This window comes from Hyperoodon ampullatus (genome assembly GCF_949752795.1).
Source record: "Hyperoodon ampullatus genome assembly, chromosome: 12".
Classification (NCBI taxonomy): Eukaryota; Metazoa; Chordata; class Mammalia; order Artiodactyla; family Ziphiidae; genus Hyperoodon; species Hyperoodon ampullatus.
Genome location: NC_136925.1, coordinates 51,594,786 through 51,617,386, shown reverse-complemented (window position 1 = coordinate 51,617,386; position 22,601 = coordinate 51,594,786). Strand labels below are relative to the sequence as shown.

General features: G+C 34.9%; 1 protein-coding gene across 1 annotated transcript in view; it reads left to right on the top strand.

Annotated features, from left to right (window-relative positions):
* Positions 1–22,601, top strand: part of TRDN (triadin) — a gene marked incomplete at both ends in the record, with an annotated part of 296,330 nt that overhangs the window by 48,533 nt on the left and 225,196 nt on the right. The window contains 3 exon segments of the mRNA XM_079716733.1: positions 2,968–3,027; positions 10,313–10,495; positions 16,404–16,463. Of these exon segments, the coding sequence (XP_079572859.1) occupies positions 2,968–3,027; positions 10,313–10,495; positions 16,404–16,463 (303 nt within the window).

Below are 22,601 nucleotides of genomic sequence, written 5' to 3'. Positions count from 1 at the left end.
CAAAAAGCTTTCTCCTGCCTTGCCCACACCCTCTGATGCCATTCCTTATCTACCCACACATACACACAGTAAACCGCTTTTATGAGCTCTGTGTGCATCTTTTCAGAAATTCATTATCATTTAGAAGACAATATACATTATTGTCTCTCCCTATTTTTACACAAAATTTAGTCCTATGTTCTGTCTTTATAACAATATACCTTAGAGATCTTTCCATATCAGTAAACAGATTTTTCCCTCATTCTTTTTAAAAAGCTGCATAGTATTTAAATAGAGATATTTTCTTCCACTATATCTTTTAATTGCTTGTTATTTGTAGATTGAAGGATCTGAATGTGATTTTTAGTGATACATATTTCTTGTATAACTCTTCACACTCACTGCCCACTTCTCCTGATGATACATGTATGTGTCATTTGGGTATACATCACTGATCTGTTACGTTTACAAATATATTTCTTATATAGTTAGTTTTGTAGTTAATGTAAGGGTTTCTGTCTGTGTGAATAAACATGTGTGAGTGCATATGTGTGATATATGTATGTGTTTTAAGGTCTTGAATTTTTGTGGGGCTAGATATGTTGATATTTTCTTTTGGTATTTCTGCTCTTGAGTCTTAATCCAAGGATTAATTCAGTAATTACTAATATTCCTCAAGTTTAAAAAATTAGGTTCATATTTCACACTTAACTTTAATTCATCAAAAATCTATTTTAACATATGATGTAAAATAAAGTTCTAACTTAATTTTTTTGCTCTTGTTTTAGAGTGGATCATGTCTAGGATATTTAGGCTAAATTTCAGCTGATTTATGTATCCACAATACACATAGCCTACTGAGAAATTTTATTTTGTGAAACATTCCACTTAGCTAGAATGTTTTACAATGCTTAGGAATCAGATGAGTTGAAACATGCTTCATTCTTCCTTATTCTAAACTCACATTTGAAAATTTGAATTAAATAGTTGTTCTTTTATTAATGTTTACTTTGTGATAATATCCATGAATTTCAATACAGCCATCTTCTTTGTTCTAGAAACAGGTGTCCATTTCCTACCTGCTATTGACGTATATAGAATTATTGGCATCAGGTTCTGTGTACTCTGACTAAATGAAATAATCTGATATTTCTTGTGATTTCTTTCCATCTTTACAATGGCTAAATACTTTTCATTGAAAAATAATTGAGAATTTGTTGCCTCTAAATTATACATTTGAAGAAAATTTGTCCAAATTCAAAAGCAGAAACAAAACACATGTGTCCTTTTTTTACTGTATACCAATTAAAGGAGTTTGCTTTTTATAAGTTATACTGTAACCCAATGACCTTGAGTGAATTGTGCCCTCCTTCAGCGAATATTGTCCAAGCTGTTACTCATAACCCCAAATGGTAGCGGAGATGACTATGGGCCAGGCTGAGAAGTGGAAAGGCTGAAACCCTGGAGAGGAAGGAAACTGCTGTCTTGGTAACTCTGCAGCTGCCATGATCTCATGGACTTCAACTGGACATTGTGCCCTAAGCTTTCTATGAGGCTTGCATCATCTTTCCAAAATTCTGGGGAAACCATTCATAGACTGTATTTTAAAAGAATAATTATTTAAATACATATTTTAAGCACATCATTTTCCCTTTATAATACAAGTAAAACTGATTGACATTAATATTTGTATTATATAGTTAGAGAAATGAAAATAATTAGGGCTCCAATTTTTTACTCTAATAATTTGGCTCTTTCCTTAACCCAACTATTTTAATTAAAATCTCTTATCATTTAATTTTCCAATATTTCTTTAATTCTCATTATTATTCTCTAATAAATACTATGTAAATGTTGAAATATGTATAGTGATTTGGGAAACTACTAAACCGTGCAGTTTAATACATTTGAAATATGAGGATAACCTGCTCATACTGTTGTACTTCTCAGAAGTCCTTTACTTAAACCATTAAGAGACACAAGATTTTACTAGTCTATGTAAGTAAAATAGAAGTTGATAAAATAAATTTATATTGTTTTATAAACAATCATTGATTATTTTTATTAATCTATTACATAAACAACTACAAGGTATAATGTTTCAGGTATCATGTCAAGTACCATTCAGCTAAGAAGCTGCACTCAATCAGTAATCTTTGATGGTTACTTTATAACCCATTAGTGATTCTCAACCATAGGTGCTCCCCTTAGGAAGTATTTGGAAAAATTTTGGTTGTTAAAATGTCATTGGCGTGACGGGCATTTGGTAAGTGGGGACCAGGGAAGCTAAGCATTTTTTCAGTGCATAAGACAATCCCTCATACTGAGAAATTGTTCCCTAAAAGTCAATTGTGTCCTTGTTGAGACACAGTGTTCTTAATCAAAGCTGTAGTCCTGATAGTTATTTCTTTTAATTGTAAAGACAGTGCTTCCTCCTGATAAAATGATGTATCTTTCAACAAATTCTTTTTTTTTTTTTTTGCCATACGCGGACCTGTCACTGTTGTGGCCTCTCCCGTTGCGGAGCACAGGCTCCGGACGCGCAGGCTCAGCGGCCATGGCTCACGGGCCTAACCGCTCCGCAGCATGTGGGATGTTCCCAGACCGGGGCACGAACCTGTGTCCCCTGCATCGGCAGGTGGACTCTCAACCACTGCGCCACCAGGGAAGCCCAACAAATTCTTATAAATTACTCTCTCTGTTTGTCTTTCCTGAAAGCTATTATTCTAAAATTCTACTTAGAATGATAACTTTAAACAGGAGGGTGAGACTAGCTTTCAAAATGCTTTCCTAAGTCTTAATGCCAAGTCTTTTAAATTAAGTTTTATACAGTTTTTATTAAATTAGTAATATTTTATTCCTGAATTGGGCTCATTAATGTCATCAATCTTCAAACTAGCTTATGATTTTGGTGGCTATAATACTGAGGTAAAGAAAAAGCTCAAAATCTATTAAGAGTGTGTACTAATATAAAATTTTCTGTTTAAGCAACTCACAAGGAAAAAATTGAGAAAAAAGAAAAACCAGAAACAAAGACAATGGCAAAAGGTAAATTATACTTTTTACTTTAAAAGATTACATTTTGAGTAACAGGTAGCTGGATGATTGTAAGCATTCACCATTTCCTTTACATAAAATTTAATTTGGCCTTACACTTAAAATTTAATATCTAAAAGAATAATAAAACTGAATACTTAAAATAATAGAGCATCTCCAAATGTGAGAAGAAAATGAAGAGCTTTCCCATATGTGGGGGGCAGAATTTTGGTCCCCATTACCTTCATCCCTTGGTGGCATCCCCTTAGCTAGGTTACATTACATGGTCAAAGGAGTTTGCAGAAGTAGTTAAGGTGGATCTAAATTACGGAGATTATCCTGAATTATCCAGGGCTCAGTGTAATCTTGCGAACCTTTAAAAACGTAGAGATGTGGCAGAAGAGAAAGATTTGAAGTGTCAGAAGGACTTGGGCCCCCACTACTGGCTTGAAAATTGAGGGAGGTACATGGAAAGTGTGAGAAGGGAATGAATTCTGCCAACATGTTGAGTAAGTGTGGAAGCCAACTCTTCCCCAGAGTATCCAGTAAGAAATGCAGCCCTGCTGACAACTTGATTTTAGCACTGTGGACCCTAAGCAGAAAACCTATTTGAGCCACATTATGGCAAGACTTTTGAACCATGGAAACCAGAAGATATTAAATGGTTGCTGGGTTAAGCAGCTAAATTTGTGGTAGTTACTATAACAAGGGGAAACCAGTACAACATATCTGGTTTATAGTTTGGATCAGTATTACACCTTGAATTTAATTTTAGAACACTAAAATTAAGGATTTATTTTTCCAAGAAGGATAATGCATCAACTTGATCAATATTTTAAGCATTGAGGGCCTTAACTGTCTTGATAATACACCAAAGAAAAAATCAGTTAGAATATCAACATAATGTTATAAACTTTGGAAGATTACATCAACTAGTTTTTATTCTAAGTTTGTCTACAAATCGTTTGATGTTAGAAAAATACAGGTTTTGATAGTTCAGTCTTATTTACTAAATTCAAATTGCTTCCTCATATTTTATTTATATATATATATTTTATTGAAGTATAGTTGATTTATAATATTGTATTAGTTTCAGATATACAGCAAAGCAATTCAGTTATAAATACATAAATATTTTTTCTGATTATTTTCCATTATAAGTTATTATAAGATATTGACTATAGTTCCCTGTGCTATACTGTAAATCCTTGTTTATCTAGTTTTTATAGAGAGAAGTATATCTATTAAATCCATACTCCTAATTTATCCCTCCCCAACTTCCCCTTTGGTAACTATAAGTTTGTTTTCTATGACTGAGTCTGTTTTCTGTTTTACAAATAAGTTCATTTGTATTATTTTTTAGATTCCATATATAAATGATGTCATACAATATTTGTCTTTTTAATATTTTTGTTTTAACTTTAATTTAAAAATTTAATGTTTTTTTATAGAAGTATAGTTGATTTACAATATTATATTAGTTTCAGGTATACAACATAATGATTCAAAATTTTCATAGATTATATTCCATTTAAAATTATTATAAAATATTGGCTATATTCCTGTATTATATCCATGTACCTTATTTACTTTACATGTAATGGACTGTACCTCTTACTCCCCTACTCCTATCTTGCCCCTTCTCCCTTTACTCTCCCAACTGGTAACTACTAGCTTGTTCTCTATATCTGTGAGTGCCCCACGTTTTGTGTTTTTAATGTCATGTTTTACATCTTCATGCTTATACCTTAACCATTTATTTCAGTTATAGATGAATTTACGAGTTTTTTGTCTTTTAATCTTTGTACTAGCTTATTTAAGTGGTTGATCCACAGCCTTTACTATACATTTGCCTTTACTAGTGGGATTTTTCTTTTCCTATAGATTATTATTTCTTGTAGCTTTTTCTGTTCCACTTAGAGAAGACCCTTCAATGTTTCTTTTAGGGCCTGTTTAATCTTGATGAACTATTTTAGTTTTTGCTTTTCTGAGAAGTTCTTTGTCTTCCTTCAGTTGTAAATGATAATCTTGCTGGATAGAATATCCTAGGTTGTAGGTTTTTCACTTTCAGCACTTTAAATATATCAGGCCATTCTCTTCTGGCCTGCAAAGTTTCTGCAGAAAAATCATCTGGTAGCCTTATAGGGATTTCCTTGTATGACTCTTTGGTTTTTTCTTGCTCTTTTAGAATTCTCTGTCTTTAATATTTTCCATTTTAATTATGATATGTTTGGGTGTTCATCTTCTTTGGGACCCTCTGTGCTTCCTGTACCTGGATATCTGTTTCCTTCTTCAGGTTCAGGAAGTTTTCAGCCATAATGTCCTCAAATACATTTTCGACCCCTTTCTCTCTTCTCCTGGGAACCCTATGATGTGAACACTGGGTTGTTCAGTGTTGTCTCAGAGGTCCCTTAAACTGTTCTCATTTTTTAAAATTGTTTTTCTTTTTGCTGTTCTGATTGGGTGATTTCCATTATTTTATTTTCCAGATCTCTTATGCATTATTTTGTATCACCTAGTCAGCTGTTAATTCCTTCTAGTATGTTTTTTCATTTCAGTTATTATATTCTTCAGTTCTGATTGGTTCTTTTTTATATTTTCTAGTTCCTTGCTAAAATTATCATGGTGTTCATCTATTCTTCTCACTAATTCAGTTAGCATTCTTATTACTAATGCTTTGAACTCTTTATCTGGTAATATTTATCTTTGATTCATTTGATGTTTTTTCAGAGTTTTTTTTTATTGTTCCTTCATTTAAAACAAATTCCTCTCTCTTCTCAGTTTTCTCAACTATCTCTATGAAATTAGATGAAACAGTAATCTATCCCCATCTTGAAGGGGTGTCTTTATGTGGGAGTGCCCCTATAGTCTTCATGTGCCAAGTGGCTTTGGTTGGAGGGCTGGATCTGACGTGAGCATGAGTCTCATCTTCCCCCATGGTGTGCAGGCAGCTCTCACCATGGTAGGATGTGGAGCTGGAGACGGAGGGTCTAGGGCCAGAGCCAGGTGTGAGCCTGGGCTTCTCCTCTGTTCAGAGGCTAGCACTGCCCTATTGGGGACTGGATCAGGTCCCAAGTTGCTGGAGGAGAAGCCCTGATGTTTGGGACCAAGCTGGCTCTGTTCCCTCTAAGTGTGTGCTCTCCCTGCTCTGGGCATTGGCACCTTCAGCACAGAGTGGAGCAGTACTGCAGCAAGAGGGGCTGGAGTGTGTACTCAGCATTATTCAGGGTGCAGGCTGGGGTACTCCCAGCACCCCATTCAGAATTCTGGTCCACTCCCCATCTGCTGCCTCCATAAGTGCCAGGAATGACTGCTGTCACCCAATTAAGATGAGCCGGCTCTATCCTTTATAACAATGCACTCTCCTCAGCTGTGGCAGCCTTTGCCTTAGGGTAGAACTGTACCACAGAGCAAGCTTGGCTAGAGTGGGTGCTCAGCTTAGGCTGGGGCATGAGCTGGAGTAGTCGCTGGAAAGTGGCTAGAATCCCAGACAGTTCAGTTTGCTTCCTCTGCTTTGTTTCAGGAGTAAGTGAGCATGTGTGTACTCTTCCAGAGCAGAGTCTAGGTTTCTTACAGCCCTGCTGTCAGTCCCACTGGTTTTCAAACCAGCTAAGGGGACTGGTACTCCTGGTGTCAGACCCAAGGACTGCGGTGACTGATATGTGTTTCAAACTGCTCACTCCCCAGGGGGGAATCTGCAAGCCTAGTTAATCCTGCTCCTCTTCTGTGTCCCCTTCTTGTACAGGTCACAACCTAATTGCTTCTCTTCCTACCTGATTTTGTGTGTATCTTTCTTAGAGGCTTGGTTGTAAAAAAGTCTTTCTGCCAGTCTCCAGTTTGTTTTCAGTGAGAATTGCTCCACATGTAGATGTACTTTTGATGTGTTCATGGGGGCAGGTGAGCTCTGTGTCCTCCTACTTGGCCATTTTATCTCCTGCTCCCTCCTCGTATTTTAAAATATAGGTTTTATGTGATCAGTATATTTTAGAAATCTAGTATGTTTTCAAGGGTCTAAGCATGTAGATAAAAATTGGAATGTATTTTCAAAATTTAATGTGTTTATCTACACAATGTAAAATAATTAGATATTTGAGGAAGATATATTTTTTACTAAATTTTTCCATGAGGTAACCAAACATCATTTTATTGAAGTTAAGATGGATGAATTGAAACTTAAAGCTAGTAGGAATGTTAGAGATTATCCCAATTAATTACCTAATTTAACAGATGAAGAAATTTACTTCTGGGGAGAGAAAACAATTTGTCCAGATTATAAAGCTAGTATGTAATTGAACTAAGACAAACCCCAAGTGAGTATAAATCAAGTATTCTTTCCAAAAATAATTAAATAAAGTTCTTCAAGCATCCATTATTCTTTCAACAAATATTTATTTAATACTGTATTAATTATTTCTTGATGTGTAAAAAATTACCACAAATTTAGTGGCTGAAATCAACACACATATATTATCTCACAGTTTCTGTGGGCCAAGAATCTGGACATGGCTCAACTCAGCCTTCTGCCTTACAATGTCTCACAAAACTGAGATCAATGTGTTAGACAGGGCTGCAGTCCCATCTGAAGTTTCAGCTGGGGAAGAACTATTTCCAAGTTCATTTAAATGACTGTTGGCAAGATTCAGTTCCTCAAGGCCTGTTGCATGAGAGTCTCAGTTCTTCCTGGCTTTTGGAAGGAGGCCATCCTCATTTCTTGCCACATGAGTCTCACCAATATTGCTGGCTTCATCAAACCCAGCAAGAGCAAATCATCTAGCAAGAGAGCAAATTAGCTAGCAAGACAGAAATAACAATCTTATGTAAAGTAATCATGGAAGCCACATACTGTGGGTTAGCAGCAAATTCATAAGCCAGATCACATACTTACATATTTACATATGTAATCTATATGTCAGTATGTTGTATACATGATCTGAATACAGTGAAACAATTACTTTTTTCTCTTCTTGATCAAAATTATTCATTCATAAACATTTATTCTTTGTTTTCTCTGAAAAAAGCACTATGTTAGACATTATGTTGCTACAAAAATGAATAATATAGTTCCTATCGTCAAGTTGCTCTCAGTATGGTAGGGAAGACAGATATGTGAACAGCCATCTGTAGTACAAGATAAATAGTAGGGAATAACGTGTACCTAAAAAAAATTTGAGACAAATTTAATCTTGGGTGAAGAAATGATTAATTCCAACGGCAGAGTCATTTGCTGCATATGAATTGAGCACAAAGGGATTTAATATGCGTGTAAAATATGAAAAACATAGACAATATAGCTTGGTAGTATTTGACATGTGGAAAATACATGAGATATTTTTAAAAAAAGAAAGTAGTCTATTGGAGGAAGAAACTTTTGGAAAGATGCTATGAGAGGAGAAATGATGAAGCCAGATATCACAGGGTTTTGTGGTTTTGTTTTGTTTTCATTTTGTTTTAATTGGGTATCACAGGCTTTTAGTCAGCTCTCCTCAGATAGGAACATTGTCCCGCCAATCTTCAGAGCACTGGCTGCAGACTCTGAGCCTAGGTCATGCTAGGCTCTCTGGATGGGTTTGTTAGGTGAACATATGTGGATTGTATGACTCTGAGGTGCTGTTGGCCATCTCAGAGGAACTTTCTCTCCAAGCGGACATGAATAAATATTTTGGTGTGGGGTCCTGGAATGATGTTGATTTAAAGTCATTTGCACAGAGCTGATGGTTTCAGTCATAGAAATGTATGTGTCTGCTGTAGGAAGGAGCAGAAAGCAGTAAAGGAAACTTAGAAAGTGTTTAAAGGGAGTAGAAGAAAATCCCCAGTTGATTGTAGTCACAGAAGCCACAAAGATGTTGGAAGCTTGTGGAGCAATTGGGTGATTCTTCTATGAGAGTTTATGGTCAGTAACTTTGGGAAACAGTGGGTAGCATTATCTCCCTCCTTGAAGATTCTTAATGCACTTTAGCTTTGAGAAATTCCATAGTAAAGAAACCAGTGTAGCTTAAGTGTTTCCCAATTTATTTTGATAGAAATATCCCCTACCCCTAACACAGCATCAAGATTTCCCTGCGAAGTTTAACAGTGCTTTGGGAGGTGTTAGTCCATTCAGTTAAATGCAGTACCACAGGTGATATTGTGGTTTCACAAGCATCAAGCATTAGCATTTTCATTCTTCTCTTTGCAGGACTTCATAATATTATCTTGTCTTAGTCTCAAATCCTAGCTTAGTGTACTAAAGTCAAGAGACTTGATTATAATATTTTCATCAAATTCTTCAACATGAGTTACAATAAAGGCTACCCATTACATGGGCAAATGACGTTAGAGGGTCCAGCACTATAATAGACTTACTATGAAGTCTAATGATTATGTGTGATCCCATAGAATAAATAACGTCCAATATGCAACTTCTATTATATACACTTTCCACAAATGTGTACTATATTATTATTGCTTTTTTAAAATAATTGAAAGATTCTCAGACTGATTAGTTCACATTCCCAGTTCCCTTTCCCCAATACATGTAATAATATCAGAATAAAATATGAATGTATAGAATATATGTGTATGTATCATAATTCATATATATTCACATATATGCTAATTTCTAGCACTTTCTGTTTTCTAGGATATATTTAAGGGCTTTAAAAGTCACCTGAATTATTATTTTTCAATTAAAATAAGCAGGAGCCAACATCTTAATTTCACTTTCTTTCCATCTCTTTAAATTCACATCATTAGAGACTGAATGTCTGAGTTATCCCTTAATGGATTTTATTGTTTTGTTTCTATTAGTCATTACCAGTGCAAATAATTTTCCATTTGCCTTCATAATAGTTACATTTAAAAAATATTTTGTTGACAATTCAGTTTCTTGAATGACTTTTATGATATTTCAGTTGTGGACAAAAATGATCATATCGTTTTAAAAGGTCTCTTATTGGGCTCTTTGGTATGGACATGGATTTTCACTGAACATGTCTATATATATACTTCCCTCCAGAATCCAAATCCTTCCTTGTTGATATACTTAGTTCCTGACTACCTAAAAAGTAATGTTTTCATGTACAAATTAAGAAAGAGTCCAACTTTCAAGTTAGTTACATTTTTTTAGTAATCTAACATGCCACTTCATAAACTATATAAAAATCAAATGATAGTCATAAGTATTTATGTCAGTGACACAATTTTTTTGTTTTTCTGTTCTCTTTCTTTTAAAAGTGTTCTTAACAACCAATGAAATATGAAATGCTGCATTGGTTAAATATATATATACATAATTCAACTTTTCTTTAACTCCATACAGAAGAGAAGAAAGCTAAGACTAGAGAAAAAACTGAAGAAAAGATTAAAAAGGAAGTGAAAGGTGTGAAACAGGAGAAGGTGAAGCAAACAGCTGCAAAAGTAAAAGAAGCACAGAGAACATCACCTAAACCCAAAGAGAAGGACAAGAAAGATGCTGCAGTGGTGTCCAAGAATGAACAGAAAGGTAAACATTCAGAGGAGGTGGCCAGAGGTTCTAAGAGAGTATTGTGCAAGAAGCAGATGCAGTGAAATTAAAAACTGATAAAAGACCAAGATCAGACTTTACATGGGAGTAAAAGACTTGTATAAGTGAATATACCTGAAAGGAAATACAATAATTTGGGGGTTAAAATTTATTTATAGAAATACTAAACTGTGTTCACATATCTAAAGATGCATTTTGATGCATTTTTAAAATAGGATTTGAGTTAGTATCTGAAGTTGTTTAAAGGACACATACTCTGTCCTTTGTGTACTCTTTGAAGAACAGCAATACAGGAAACTGACAATTCTCAAGGAGTTTATTAAGGGGTGGATGTTCAAATCATATAGAATAAGTATCATAAAAAGTATCCATACATTCCTGTAGCTCTGCAAGAGCATATAATTTAGAATATACATTGAATTATTAAATCCAGTTTGTCCAATGACTAAATTTATCACCTTAGAAAGCTCTGTATCTTACATATTGTGCTGCTTTTCTATAAGAGTGATGTCAAATTTAACATCCGTACTTCACGGAAATAGAGCATTTACATGGAGGTGGAATGTAAACCTGATATTCTTTAAAGAAAGGTGCTTGTAAGCATAAAAGGGTAGAGTTTTAAGAGGTCAGCTGAGGGCTGTATTGTCACACATCTCCCGCCCTTGTTGAATCTTTCCTTCCCTAAAATCCACCCCTGGTTCCAAGTTGCTACACAGTCCTGAGCTTCCCCACACAGAATGTGGGATCTGCTCTGTATAGACTACTCCTATAAATGTTTTTTAGGGGTGTTGCAAAATAAAATTTGTCCTTATTCTGAGAGTTTTAATAGTTTTATTTGAGGGCTAAAATTAAGGAATTGTTTCCATAAGATTTGCATTAAAGAAGTTAAAAATATTGTTACTGAGTAAGCTATTTGGACAGTGAAGCTGATAATTTTCCCCACTATAAGGTACAAACAAGATATGAAATTTGTAATCTATTCTCTTTTTGTTTAAGATTCTACATACAGGTGAAATTATATGGCATTTGTCTTTGCAATCCACTCTTGTATATTATCTTTGAATCACTTTTTTCCCCTGAATTCACAAGTAATATTTGGAAACGTTTATTTATATAACGGAAAAGGTATATTTTTTGAAAATGTATTTTAAAAAGGAAAAGAAGGAGGGAAAGAAGAAAGGAAGTTTTTTTTTGTAGTAGTCCACAACATTTTTAATTTAAGTAATTTTCTTTTATTTTAAAGTAATACTGATATTTAAAGCATATGAGTGGAATTAAATCTTTGGAGCCCAAAAACCTTTCTTCAATTTTAAAGATGATTATATTGCCTTGAATCAATTAAAAATATTAATTATCATCTCTAACAAAGCTGTATGTTATTTATGCAATAATTTGGGTAGGAAAAATATAGTAAATAAAGAAAAATATTTTGAATGGACTATTTTATTGTGATAGAAGACAGGAAAATTAATCTTCTGATTCACTTATATGCTTATTTATAATTATTATCAAGATTCTAAAATACTTGGCATTTTAGATTGCCTTTTAAGAAAGAAAATAATCACACAAAAAAAGAAAATAATCACATGAAACCAGATTAAACGTACCAAGCATATTTTTATTTTTTGTCCATAAATACAGTGTGTAAAAATTCATTCCAGTTATATATGGGAGTACCAAAATACTTATCTAGCAACTAGGAATATGAGTACACTTTTGGATGTTCATTTTTAGTATCTTAGTTATTTGGGGGCCATATTTTGTTGATGAAGACACGTCACTAAAATATTTCCAAATAATATGTATTTTCTGGGTCACATATACTATATTTTATTCCTATCTGTAATCAGTATTGAAGATAGCATTATATTACCTTTCCATTTTCAATCTACTGTTTTCATTTTCATATCAAGAGCTATTTATCTATTAAAAGACATTCAGATATCACTTAGAGTTAAATAAAAGCACAAATGTGATTTTATCAGCTAAACAAATGCATTTGCTAAATTAAGGCTCTCTATTGAGATCTACCATCAATTAGATAAATGTAGTATTAGGTAAATAATGAAAATGTTACCTCAAATAGCTGATCAGACACATAAATATGTCATTTTAAAAATTTAAGCTATGATTTAACAGCATTTGTTTATAAAAAACCTAATCGCATTATAGTTTTAACTCAGACATGATAAAGACATAGTGCTTTCTAAATAATCTACTTGTGAGGTGACTTTGATTTTGAGACTCTTGTATTGATGACTTAGTAAAATTGAGTTGGTTTTCCTTTAGGCAAGGGATTATTTATTTGCTTAGCTTAAGTTAGACCTAATGAATTTAACATTCTTTTCCTATAGATTTCTAATAGTTCTTCTTAAATAAATAGCTTCTATAGGTCTTTTATTCACTGGACACAGATTTTTACATGCAGCAATACACTTATTGGCAATTATTTTACTACATAGTATACATGCATATATATTCATGTATGGTTATTTTTAACATTGTATATATAAACACTATTTCTACTAAAGCATCAGGAATAAGACTCATATATTTGTACATGCCTACTGTAAACACACTCATATATTGCATAATCTGTTTTTTATGGACCATTCTTAATCTGTTTAAAGTAGGGTAAGAAGGGTCAGCACGATCAAGCATTGCTCTCTGATTTTCTGATGGTCTATGGCAAATTTGTGGGGAAGGAAAAAATCAAACCTCCCCACTGCTATGCTCATTCTTTCTTTTCTTCCTTCTTATTTTTTTTTAACAACTGTTTGTGGCAAGCAGAGAAATTGTAGCTAATGTGAATCTGCCATAGAGCACCAGACCACATATGCCCCGTTCTCATTAGAGGTTTTTTAAAATTTATTTTCTGTTAACATTCTACACCCTGAATGCATTTTCTCTCAGCTGCTACTCCACAGGGAATACCAATAAGGCAGCAGCTGAATGACATCCATCACTGCTCCCTGAGGATCAGGAAGGGGAGGGATGGACAGCATGTGGTATTCCTAGAAAGATGTTCATTCTGGGAAAAAAGTACTAAGAAGTGGTGACGAGATATGAAATTACCTTATGTGAATTATTGTCACATAACAATGAAAGAATGATAGAACAGTTCAGATTTTCTTTAGGAAAAAAATGTCCTGTTTGAATATTTGAGTTGGATTTAAAGAAGCATTTCTTTAAAATGAATTTTCCAAAGTCAGGAAGACTTGGTTTTGCTTTATCCTTAGACAGGTGAAGCAGACACACTGGGGACTGCCCAACACATACCTGCCTAGAGTTCTTACACATTGTTAAGGTCAACACACAAGACAGGTGGAAATGGGCATCCTAATTTAAAATATTTTAAAATTCTTAACTTTGGGAATTCCCTGGTGGTCCAGTGGTTAGGACACCATGCTTCTACTGCAAGAATTCCCTGGTGAGGGAATTAAGATCCTGGATGCCTGTGGTGCAGCCAAAAAAGAAAAAAAAGAAAATTCTTAACTTTAAATTTTGTAAAAATACTCTCTATCTTCCTATTGATATGTCGGTGTCATTAGAATGCAACTTCACAGCATTATTTAAATATAAAAGAAACCTCCTACGTGTAACTCAATTTTCTAGATTAAAAATATTAACCTTCTTCGAGTTCATAAGGGATTTTCTTTTTTAAATTGGAAACTTGTAGGACTACTGGTGCATTAATTAAACAAATGACTTTGGATCCAGAAAATATTGGTATAAGAAATATAAGCATTTTACTTGGTAATAATTTGGTAATAGCATCATTACACTCTTAGCATTCAGTTAAAGAAGAATCTCTGAAGCATGAAGATTTTAATTAATTCAATAAACTATTCCACATGTTATGTATATAAACATTCTATCACAACTTGGGGCAGAGCACAATATTTCATTTTGGGGGATAGTCCAAACCCTTCAAATTTCAAGAAGTCCCTGCATTCTAAACTTCTAAGGTACATACTTTCTCCATTGCTGTTGCTGAGGGCTATGGTACCACTAGAAACGTTGTGAGAAAAGAAATTTTGAGCAATTTTAGATCAGTGATTCTGAAAGTGTGGTCTAATCTGATTCCTCTGGGGAGTTGGTCAAAAATGCATATTCCTAGGGTCCAGACCCATCGAATTGTAAGGTGTGTTTTTTTGCATGACTAGGCAAAAAAAATCTGCATTTTAACAAATTCCTCATCTTTTTGATATTTAAATTGCCCTTTGAGAACTACTTCTAGAGTTTTAGGCAGGGCACATCTAAAATGATCAGTCACATTAACTACTGAAACAAAGGGGAAAGCCTGCTGAGTTTAGGAAGTCCTCCTTGCCCAACCTCAAGTTTGCCATTTAAGGGAAATGCAGTTTTTCATCTTAGAGTCAAATGGCTCATTCTACAATTTTGCTAAGGAAAAGGGTTATGCCCAGAAAAGAGAAAATACTCTCTACCTTAATCTTCTCTCCTGTATCATAGGATTCCCAGGTCCTGGGATCAGAAACCCCTGTTATAACTGCCAGTACACTGAGGAGCAAATAAATTCTTGGGCTGATCTGAGAGCTAACTCCCTCCCACTCCCCACCTCACACGTGGGGAAGGGTGACCCAATTCAACAATCAAAATCCATGCAAATTTTTGAAACTTTATGAGTTTTGGCCTACTCATTTAGGTACTAATGAAAAGAATTATATTTTTACATCTTCTGCAATAAGTACATTTTTTTCAAAGGTGGAGTCTCATAATAAAATGGATTACTCTAAAAATACTGTAAATACTCTAAAAACAATGAGGTTTACAAAAATCCTTGTGTGTGTATTTATATAGTAACAGGTTTCGTTATTTCATAGGTTTGATATACATAATTTAAAGCACTTAAGGGTATGTCATGTTGTATAAATTCAATAAACTCTCTTGATCCTAAAGCTGCCTTTGGATTTATTGAATTAATAAGATGCCTATTTAGAAACATTAAACTGTAAATCATTTTGAACAAGATTCATTTAATAATCTGCAAGCTTTAAAGAAGATACGGTAAAGCTTATAGAATGATTCATCAATTTAAATTTGGATTGGAATGACCTCGGCAGAATCTAAAGTTATATGAAAATTTAAAGTTCAGTGCAATATCTTTAATTTAAAAGGAAATGAAAAAACAAACTCCTGAAATCATTTTTGACAAAGTCTGCCTCAAAAACTCAAATCCTATGCTGTTTCTCTTTTTTTTTTTTTTACTTTTTCCATGGACCATATACTAATCAAGATCATAAGATGATCTTCTAATAACGATTACCCAATGAATTACCTTAAGAATGATGTTATTTAGTGCTGTAAGTCTGTTCTTCTGGATTTCCTCTTCTAATTGAAGAGAATCTCCACGTAGAAGACCCCTGACAAGTTGCAAAGGGGTTAGCCCTCCTGCTTGCCTTTTCAAGAAACATTCTGTGGCTTCATTTAGACAATGAGGGGAAGGGTTGGGAGTGAATATTTGGTAAAACATTCCAAGTTGGAAACAATTTCCCCTTGTGGAACTTCTGTTTCATTACTGGAAGTATATATACAGACAATGAGAAAAATTGCTTAAATATTGATGACTAATAATAAATTTGATGAAAAATGTTTTGATTTTTAAAAAGCAACCACTATAATATTACTCTGAACTAGTCTGTTTCAATTTTTAAGTTTATTCTTTTTGTATGGAATAAATGGAAGTTTAAGTTTATTATTTTCCCCATGTATTCATATATGTGCAAATTATTCCTTCACAGAACATATTGTAGTAATTAAAATAGAATTATGCTACTTTGTTTTGCTAAGCCATCTTTCCCTAGGAAAAAAGAAAGGCGTCAATGACATTTTTTTCACTGCTTTTTTTTCTTTCTACTTTTGTCAGATCAGTATGCATTCTGTCGATATATGATTGACATATTTGTCCATGGGGATTTAAAACCAGGTATTCAAACAGTCCTTGTATTTGTCTGTTTTAATAGTCTGTTTCTAAGGTTGTCTGTTTTTTATGTACTAAACTGTTATGCTCATTTTTATAAAACATTGAATAATGCATGTGCAGACCTAGAATAAAACCAATGAAAACCAGAAGTAATAACTGGCATTAGGGCCTTTAATATTACTTGCTACCACTGCATGGCCTGTTGCAAATGAAGTCGGTTGAAAGCAAAAAAGTGCTAATATCTTTATATACAAAAAATGCTAATATCTTTAATAATATCTTAGAGTGAAGAGGTGAATCATCTTATTTTATTCTTGGTAAACTTAGAATAAAAGACATGTGACAATGAAAGCATTCTTCTTTTTTTGGTAGTGAACACAATTCACATTAAAATCCATCATATTTCAAATATTTAATCTTTTTTGATTTTCTCACTTGCATATGATCTTGGGTTAACCACTCCAGAGAACTACTATTGATGGAGATAGTCAACACAGTGGGGAAGTATTTTTACTTAAATGAATTTATTTATCATTTCTCCTGTCTTTAAATGGTGCCCAGAGTGTAACAGGGGATTCTTTACTAACATCTTAATTAAGAATTAATTTGATTGCTTGTACTCTGCCTTTTTCAGATTTAAAAACTGATAGTCTATGTTCATGTTTGGGGAAACATTTCTAGGAAGATGGTATTGTTAAGTTAGGAACTAATTTACATTAGAATAATTGAAGCTGATTGTTTAAAGCAAACTATATTTTGTTTTCTTAACTATTTTTATGGAAATCGTTCTAAAATGTACAATTATAATTCATGCATATAATGGCAAACGGGCATGTTATACCTAAAATATATATATGACACATCTAGGTCCTGGAAAATTAGAAGATCGTGAGAACTTTGGCTCTCAGGAAAACTTAATTTTAGTAACTTATTGAAGTTAATTTCCTCCTCCTCCTCTACTTCTTTTTTTATTTTCTTATCCTTCTTTTTTAACTTTCTTATTGGGTTAGAAACTGAAATGAGGAGAAAACACTGAAAAATAAAATCACCCATTTGGTAGAAATGATTAATATTAACGTATGTGTATAGTGTCATAATAAAATTAGATGGAAGCATTGAGGAAGGTAGTTTAATATAGTGAAAAGAGAGGGCTTTGGACACAAATTACCGATATAATTCTTGACCCCATCCTTTTCTAGCATTGGACCTTCAGCAAATCATTGAACTCCATCTGATCTTCAGAGTTCATACATTGGGATTACAGTAATAAACTTACAAAGTTGTTGATAAAGCATATAATAGATGCACAACAAAGTGCTATTATAGCTTTATTCTCTAATTCATTTATTTCACCGCAGCCCATCTGGGCGAGCATCCCACATAAAGTGAACACATCAACATTGACAAGTCCCTATCTCTATATACCATTAACTCAGTTTTAGGTAGCAGGTTGTTGCCCATTTTGTTCAGCTGTGATGGTTTAAGAAATTCATACTCTATACATATTTTGCTTTTTTTAAGAGACCAAATCTTGAAGATATCAATTAACTATTTACTTACACACAAGATGAATCTATGTTCTTGATGAGCATGAGTTTTTAAATTCCATCATCTGAAGAAAATAATGTGTTCTTTGTTCCACTTAAATTATTCATAGTAGCTACTAATTGATTATACAATACAATTTCTAAGAGAATCACAGGGCACAGATACCCGTGCATTATCACAATGCCATTCATTTCTTTCTGAAAATTCAACAATGGATTAAGGTCAGAAGGACCAGAAAAAAACATGTCTGCATGAGTAAAGGAGAATTTTGCTGTTGTTGGGGAGGGAGGAAACTTTCCTTTACCCTCCTAGGTTCTTCTAGCTGCTATAAGAATTGAATTGACATGAGAGAGCTTCACAGGAGAAACTCAAATTACTTCATAAGCATAGGAACCCTACATGAGAGGGTCAGAGACAGAAAGGTACAATGAGGTATACATTGCTATCCTGAACTAAGAAATGGGATAGGGGCCCGAGGCTCTCAAGGGCAGGAGCATAATTCACGGGACAGTTTTAAAAGGAGCAGATATTGGTCAATTAGATGTTTGCCCTGCCATACAGATGGGGCCACTTACATAAAGTTCTGGTAATAACTTTTTTTTTCTGGGAAAGATCCCCAATTTAAGTCCTTGTAGGTAGTTAAGGGAGGAGAAGTAGTTTCTCTTGAACCTGTAGGATCTATGTTGCCCTAGCTCAAAATAATCCATGTGCCAAAGTGGCACATCTTGGAGAGGTCTGTTCTGAACCCCCAGAGTTCCCTCCTTTGGAACTTCCCCAAGAAGTTTCACAGTTCAGAATTTGAGTTGGTAGATTGCTCTATCTCATTGAACCAGTCTCTTGGTCCTGAGAATAGGTCATCTCAGTGAAACAGTTGTGTCTCATTTCATGAGGCTCCTAAAGTTAGGCCTATTGTGAAATCAATCAGATATTTAATGAGACAAGTATATAGAAACAAAAGAAAAATAATAGTTAGTGACTGGAGTAGACTATCGGCCCAGTTTCTGAATGCAAGCAGTTGAGAAAGTTTCTAGGCATCCAACTTGAAGCATCTTCAGATGGAGTGGGGACAGGCAGTGACAATCTGATAGATTTTTTCAGGTTTGCAGTTTGAATATGTCTAGCGATCTTTCTGATTGGCCATAGCAACAGGCATGAAGACTGTCAGTGCATGAGCTGTTATGGTGATTTCTGTGAAGTTTATATCAAGTTGTCCAACTTTAGTTTGCATGGCTTTGGGAAAAGGGCAGTTTTAGTTCTCAATGATTCCAAATCAAAAGGGTGGGAGAAAATTGGAAACCTTAGTTTGGAGAATTGTAGCCAAATATTGGTGAAAACTAGAAGAATTCAGGAGCAGTCAAGTTTACAGGTTGAAAACAAAACTTTAAAAGACAATGGACAGCAATAGAATCTAATAACCACAAAAGTGTGTCACTGAAACATGATTTTCCTCTCTAAAAATCACCCTCATATCTATCAAATACAGACAAATTAAGACTAATCTGTTTGCAAAATAAGTCTAGTTTCAATAAACTTGGTCTGATTATTTACATAAGTACAGGAATAGTGAGTGGTCATACAGACTCTTTTAAACTGCTTTGTTGGAACTTTTCATGAGAAATCTCAAGATTGAAATTTTAAAGGCCTCTTGAAGCTAGGATAGTCAAGCCAGGAAATTGTCATCAGCCTTCGCCTGAAATCGAATATAGATTTGGGTGAACTCCTCTCTTCTCAAGGTCCCCAAAATATCTTGAGATTCCTGCACTTGCCAGGAAGTGACCTTCCTTACTCACCCAGTGAGGCTGCTGACAACCCTGTAAGTAAAGCACCAGGCTGTTATCAGGAGCTTTACTGGTTCCCTAAAGCAAATCTTAGCTCCTTCAAGTGGCCTGAGTCTATGCATGTATCTCTCAAATATGACACTCCAGTCAAAGCCCTGATAATATAACCAATGTTTTCAATTTTGTCCTGTTAGAAAGAGAAAAGATTCTCATTGAAGTTATGCAAATAACTATACTGCCATTAAAAAAAAAAATCCTTAAAATGCTAAGAGTTCCCAAGTTCTGGAGGGATTAGGTAGGGAGAAAAAGATAAATGTTTTAATTCTGTTTATGATTTACCAATTGCTGTAAGTCATAGGTAGCAAAGTTAAAAAATTCTTTATATATGGAAGACAAATGATTAAAAAACAGTAACATTTTAGACAAAAAATCATAAAAATTATAATCGTATTCGTCAGCTCATTCAGTCCTATGTAATTAATTCATGCTCTGCTTGAGTCTAGTTGTTCCATTAGCTCTGTCAACCTTGCTTGATGATTGAGGGTGATAGGGATGGTGATAATTCCAAGAAGTTTACAAGGTTTTCACTAAGGCTCAAATGATTTGCCCAGTGAAGTGGACAAATCACTTGATCACCAGAGACTGTGAAAGGTATACCGCAAGTGAGAAACACATTTTCTAACGTTTTCTTTGCCACTGTGAAGGCATCAGCCTTGTACCAAGGGAAGGCTTCAACCCATCCTGAAAACATTATACAATAACAGTAATACACTGATAACCCATACTAAGTTGCAGTTGAATGAAGTCCAGCTGCAGATATTTCAAGGGTTCAGTGGGAGGAGGTCTGAGGGCTCTGACAGGTCAGACATTGCTGGTAGACTGTTTTTACAATTTCATAGAAGTCTCCCAAGCATTGTGTATTTACAATTTGAGTAATATTAAATTCACTATGGTGGGTGAAGGAATACAGAAACCAAAAAATGGGGTTTGCCACAGAGCCACAAAGTACCAAGTGGCCATTCTGAGTTTCCCATAGCCCTAAATGTTTATAAAATTTACAACTATTGTTTACCCATTTTTACTTCTCTGATTCAGGAACAACTATTAGCATGTACAAGGACATTAGAATGGCAAAATTCTGGCAAAAAGAGGTCTTTTTTTTTACATTAACATTCTGTGGATTGGCAAATTTATGAATATATTTCATATTTTCTAAAGATGTATGCTACTTTATAGTACAATCCTTAGATAAAGCAGAAGACATGTTTACTAAGAAACCCAAACATCTTTAGTTTCTACATTATAAAAGGACAAAAGTAGATAAAACTGGGCTTCCCTGGTGGCGCAGTGGTTGAGAGTCCGCCTGCCGTTGCAGGGGACACGGGTTCTTGCCCTGGTCCAGGAGGATCCCACATGCTGCGGAGCGGCTGGGCCCGTGAGCCATGGCCGCTGAGCCTGCGCGTCCAGAGCCTGTGCTCTGCAATGGGAGAGGCCACAACAGTGAGAGACCCGTGTACCGCAAAAACAAAAAAAAACCTTTATGGTAACCCCATCAATGTCTGTTTTATTCATCCTGATTCTGGATGGCTTTATTAAAGGTTCAGGGTCTTGTTCTACCTGACCAAAAAGAATTTTGGACAAGGAATGCAATGGAAAACACACAGAGACTGAAGCATAAAGAGAAACAAAGAAGCAATTTATTAAGAAGCGAAAGTATGCACTCAGAGAAGAATGTGGGTGTCCTTGCAAGTGAGGAGCGCCCTGGGGGTTTTCTTATTTCCCTTTTTATTTCATCTTAACCTTTGAATAGGCATGAGTTTTTTCTATTAGGTGCAGAATATTCATTGATGAGAAAGTTGAGGCGGGGCGATGATCACATCCATCCATTCTTGTGCACTGGGCTCCTGAAGCCACCACACGTGCATCCTGAGAGCTATTTTCCCTTAAGGTTTCCCTTACCAGTTGAGTGCCACCCTGGAACGTTGTATAGTGGTCATTTGAAGCCTTGACATTTTTACTGCACATGCTCGGTCTTGCTCTGCGGGTTTTGTGATCAGGGTTCCCTATTCAGATGTCACAAAGCTTAATCAAAATCTAATTTATGTTCTTCTGGCTGATGCCATTCTTCCATGTTTCATGATCTCATTAAGTGCAAGACAATGAGGTGGCTTTGCCTTTTTGCCTAATGCCTATACTGAGTGTCACCGGAGAGTAGGTTCTTGTCTCATAGCAGAAAGTATTCAGAGAGGAGACAGGAAAGTCGAGAAAGCAAAGCTAGGATTTATTTAAGCGATAGGATGCTCTCAAAGGAAAAGCAGACAGTATCAGTTGAGTAGCTGTGCTGTTTACAAGATGTATGGCTTCCTGCCATTTGGCCCCTGTCCCCTTTCTCTGTTTATATCTAGCTATCTGCCTTCTCTAACATTACCCCTTCAAGGAGTCTGGACCCTTAAAATCTTTTAAGGGGTAAAGGGTTGGTCCGTCTTCTGTAACTGATTCAACCTGAGCATGGGCATTGTCCCTGCTGCCTGTGGGTGCAGATCTCCTTGCCATCGGTCAGAGATAGGGGTCTTGGGGTTTTTCCAGTGGTGGAGATAGAGTGGGGAGTAGAAGGAGGCAGCAACCTTGTCCAGTGGATGTTGATTGTCCTCATCTTCAGGTGGGATGGGTTGAAATCCTTGTTGCATCATCATTTGAAGTTGGAGTTTTCTGAAGCCATGGGTTTTTTCCCCTTGGCACCTCAGGTTTCGATACAGCAGCTGTTAGCAGGGAAAAATTGGAGTATATCTGAGTATAGTTATTAGTTATATTAAAC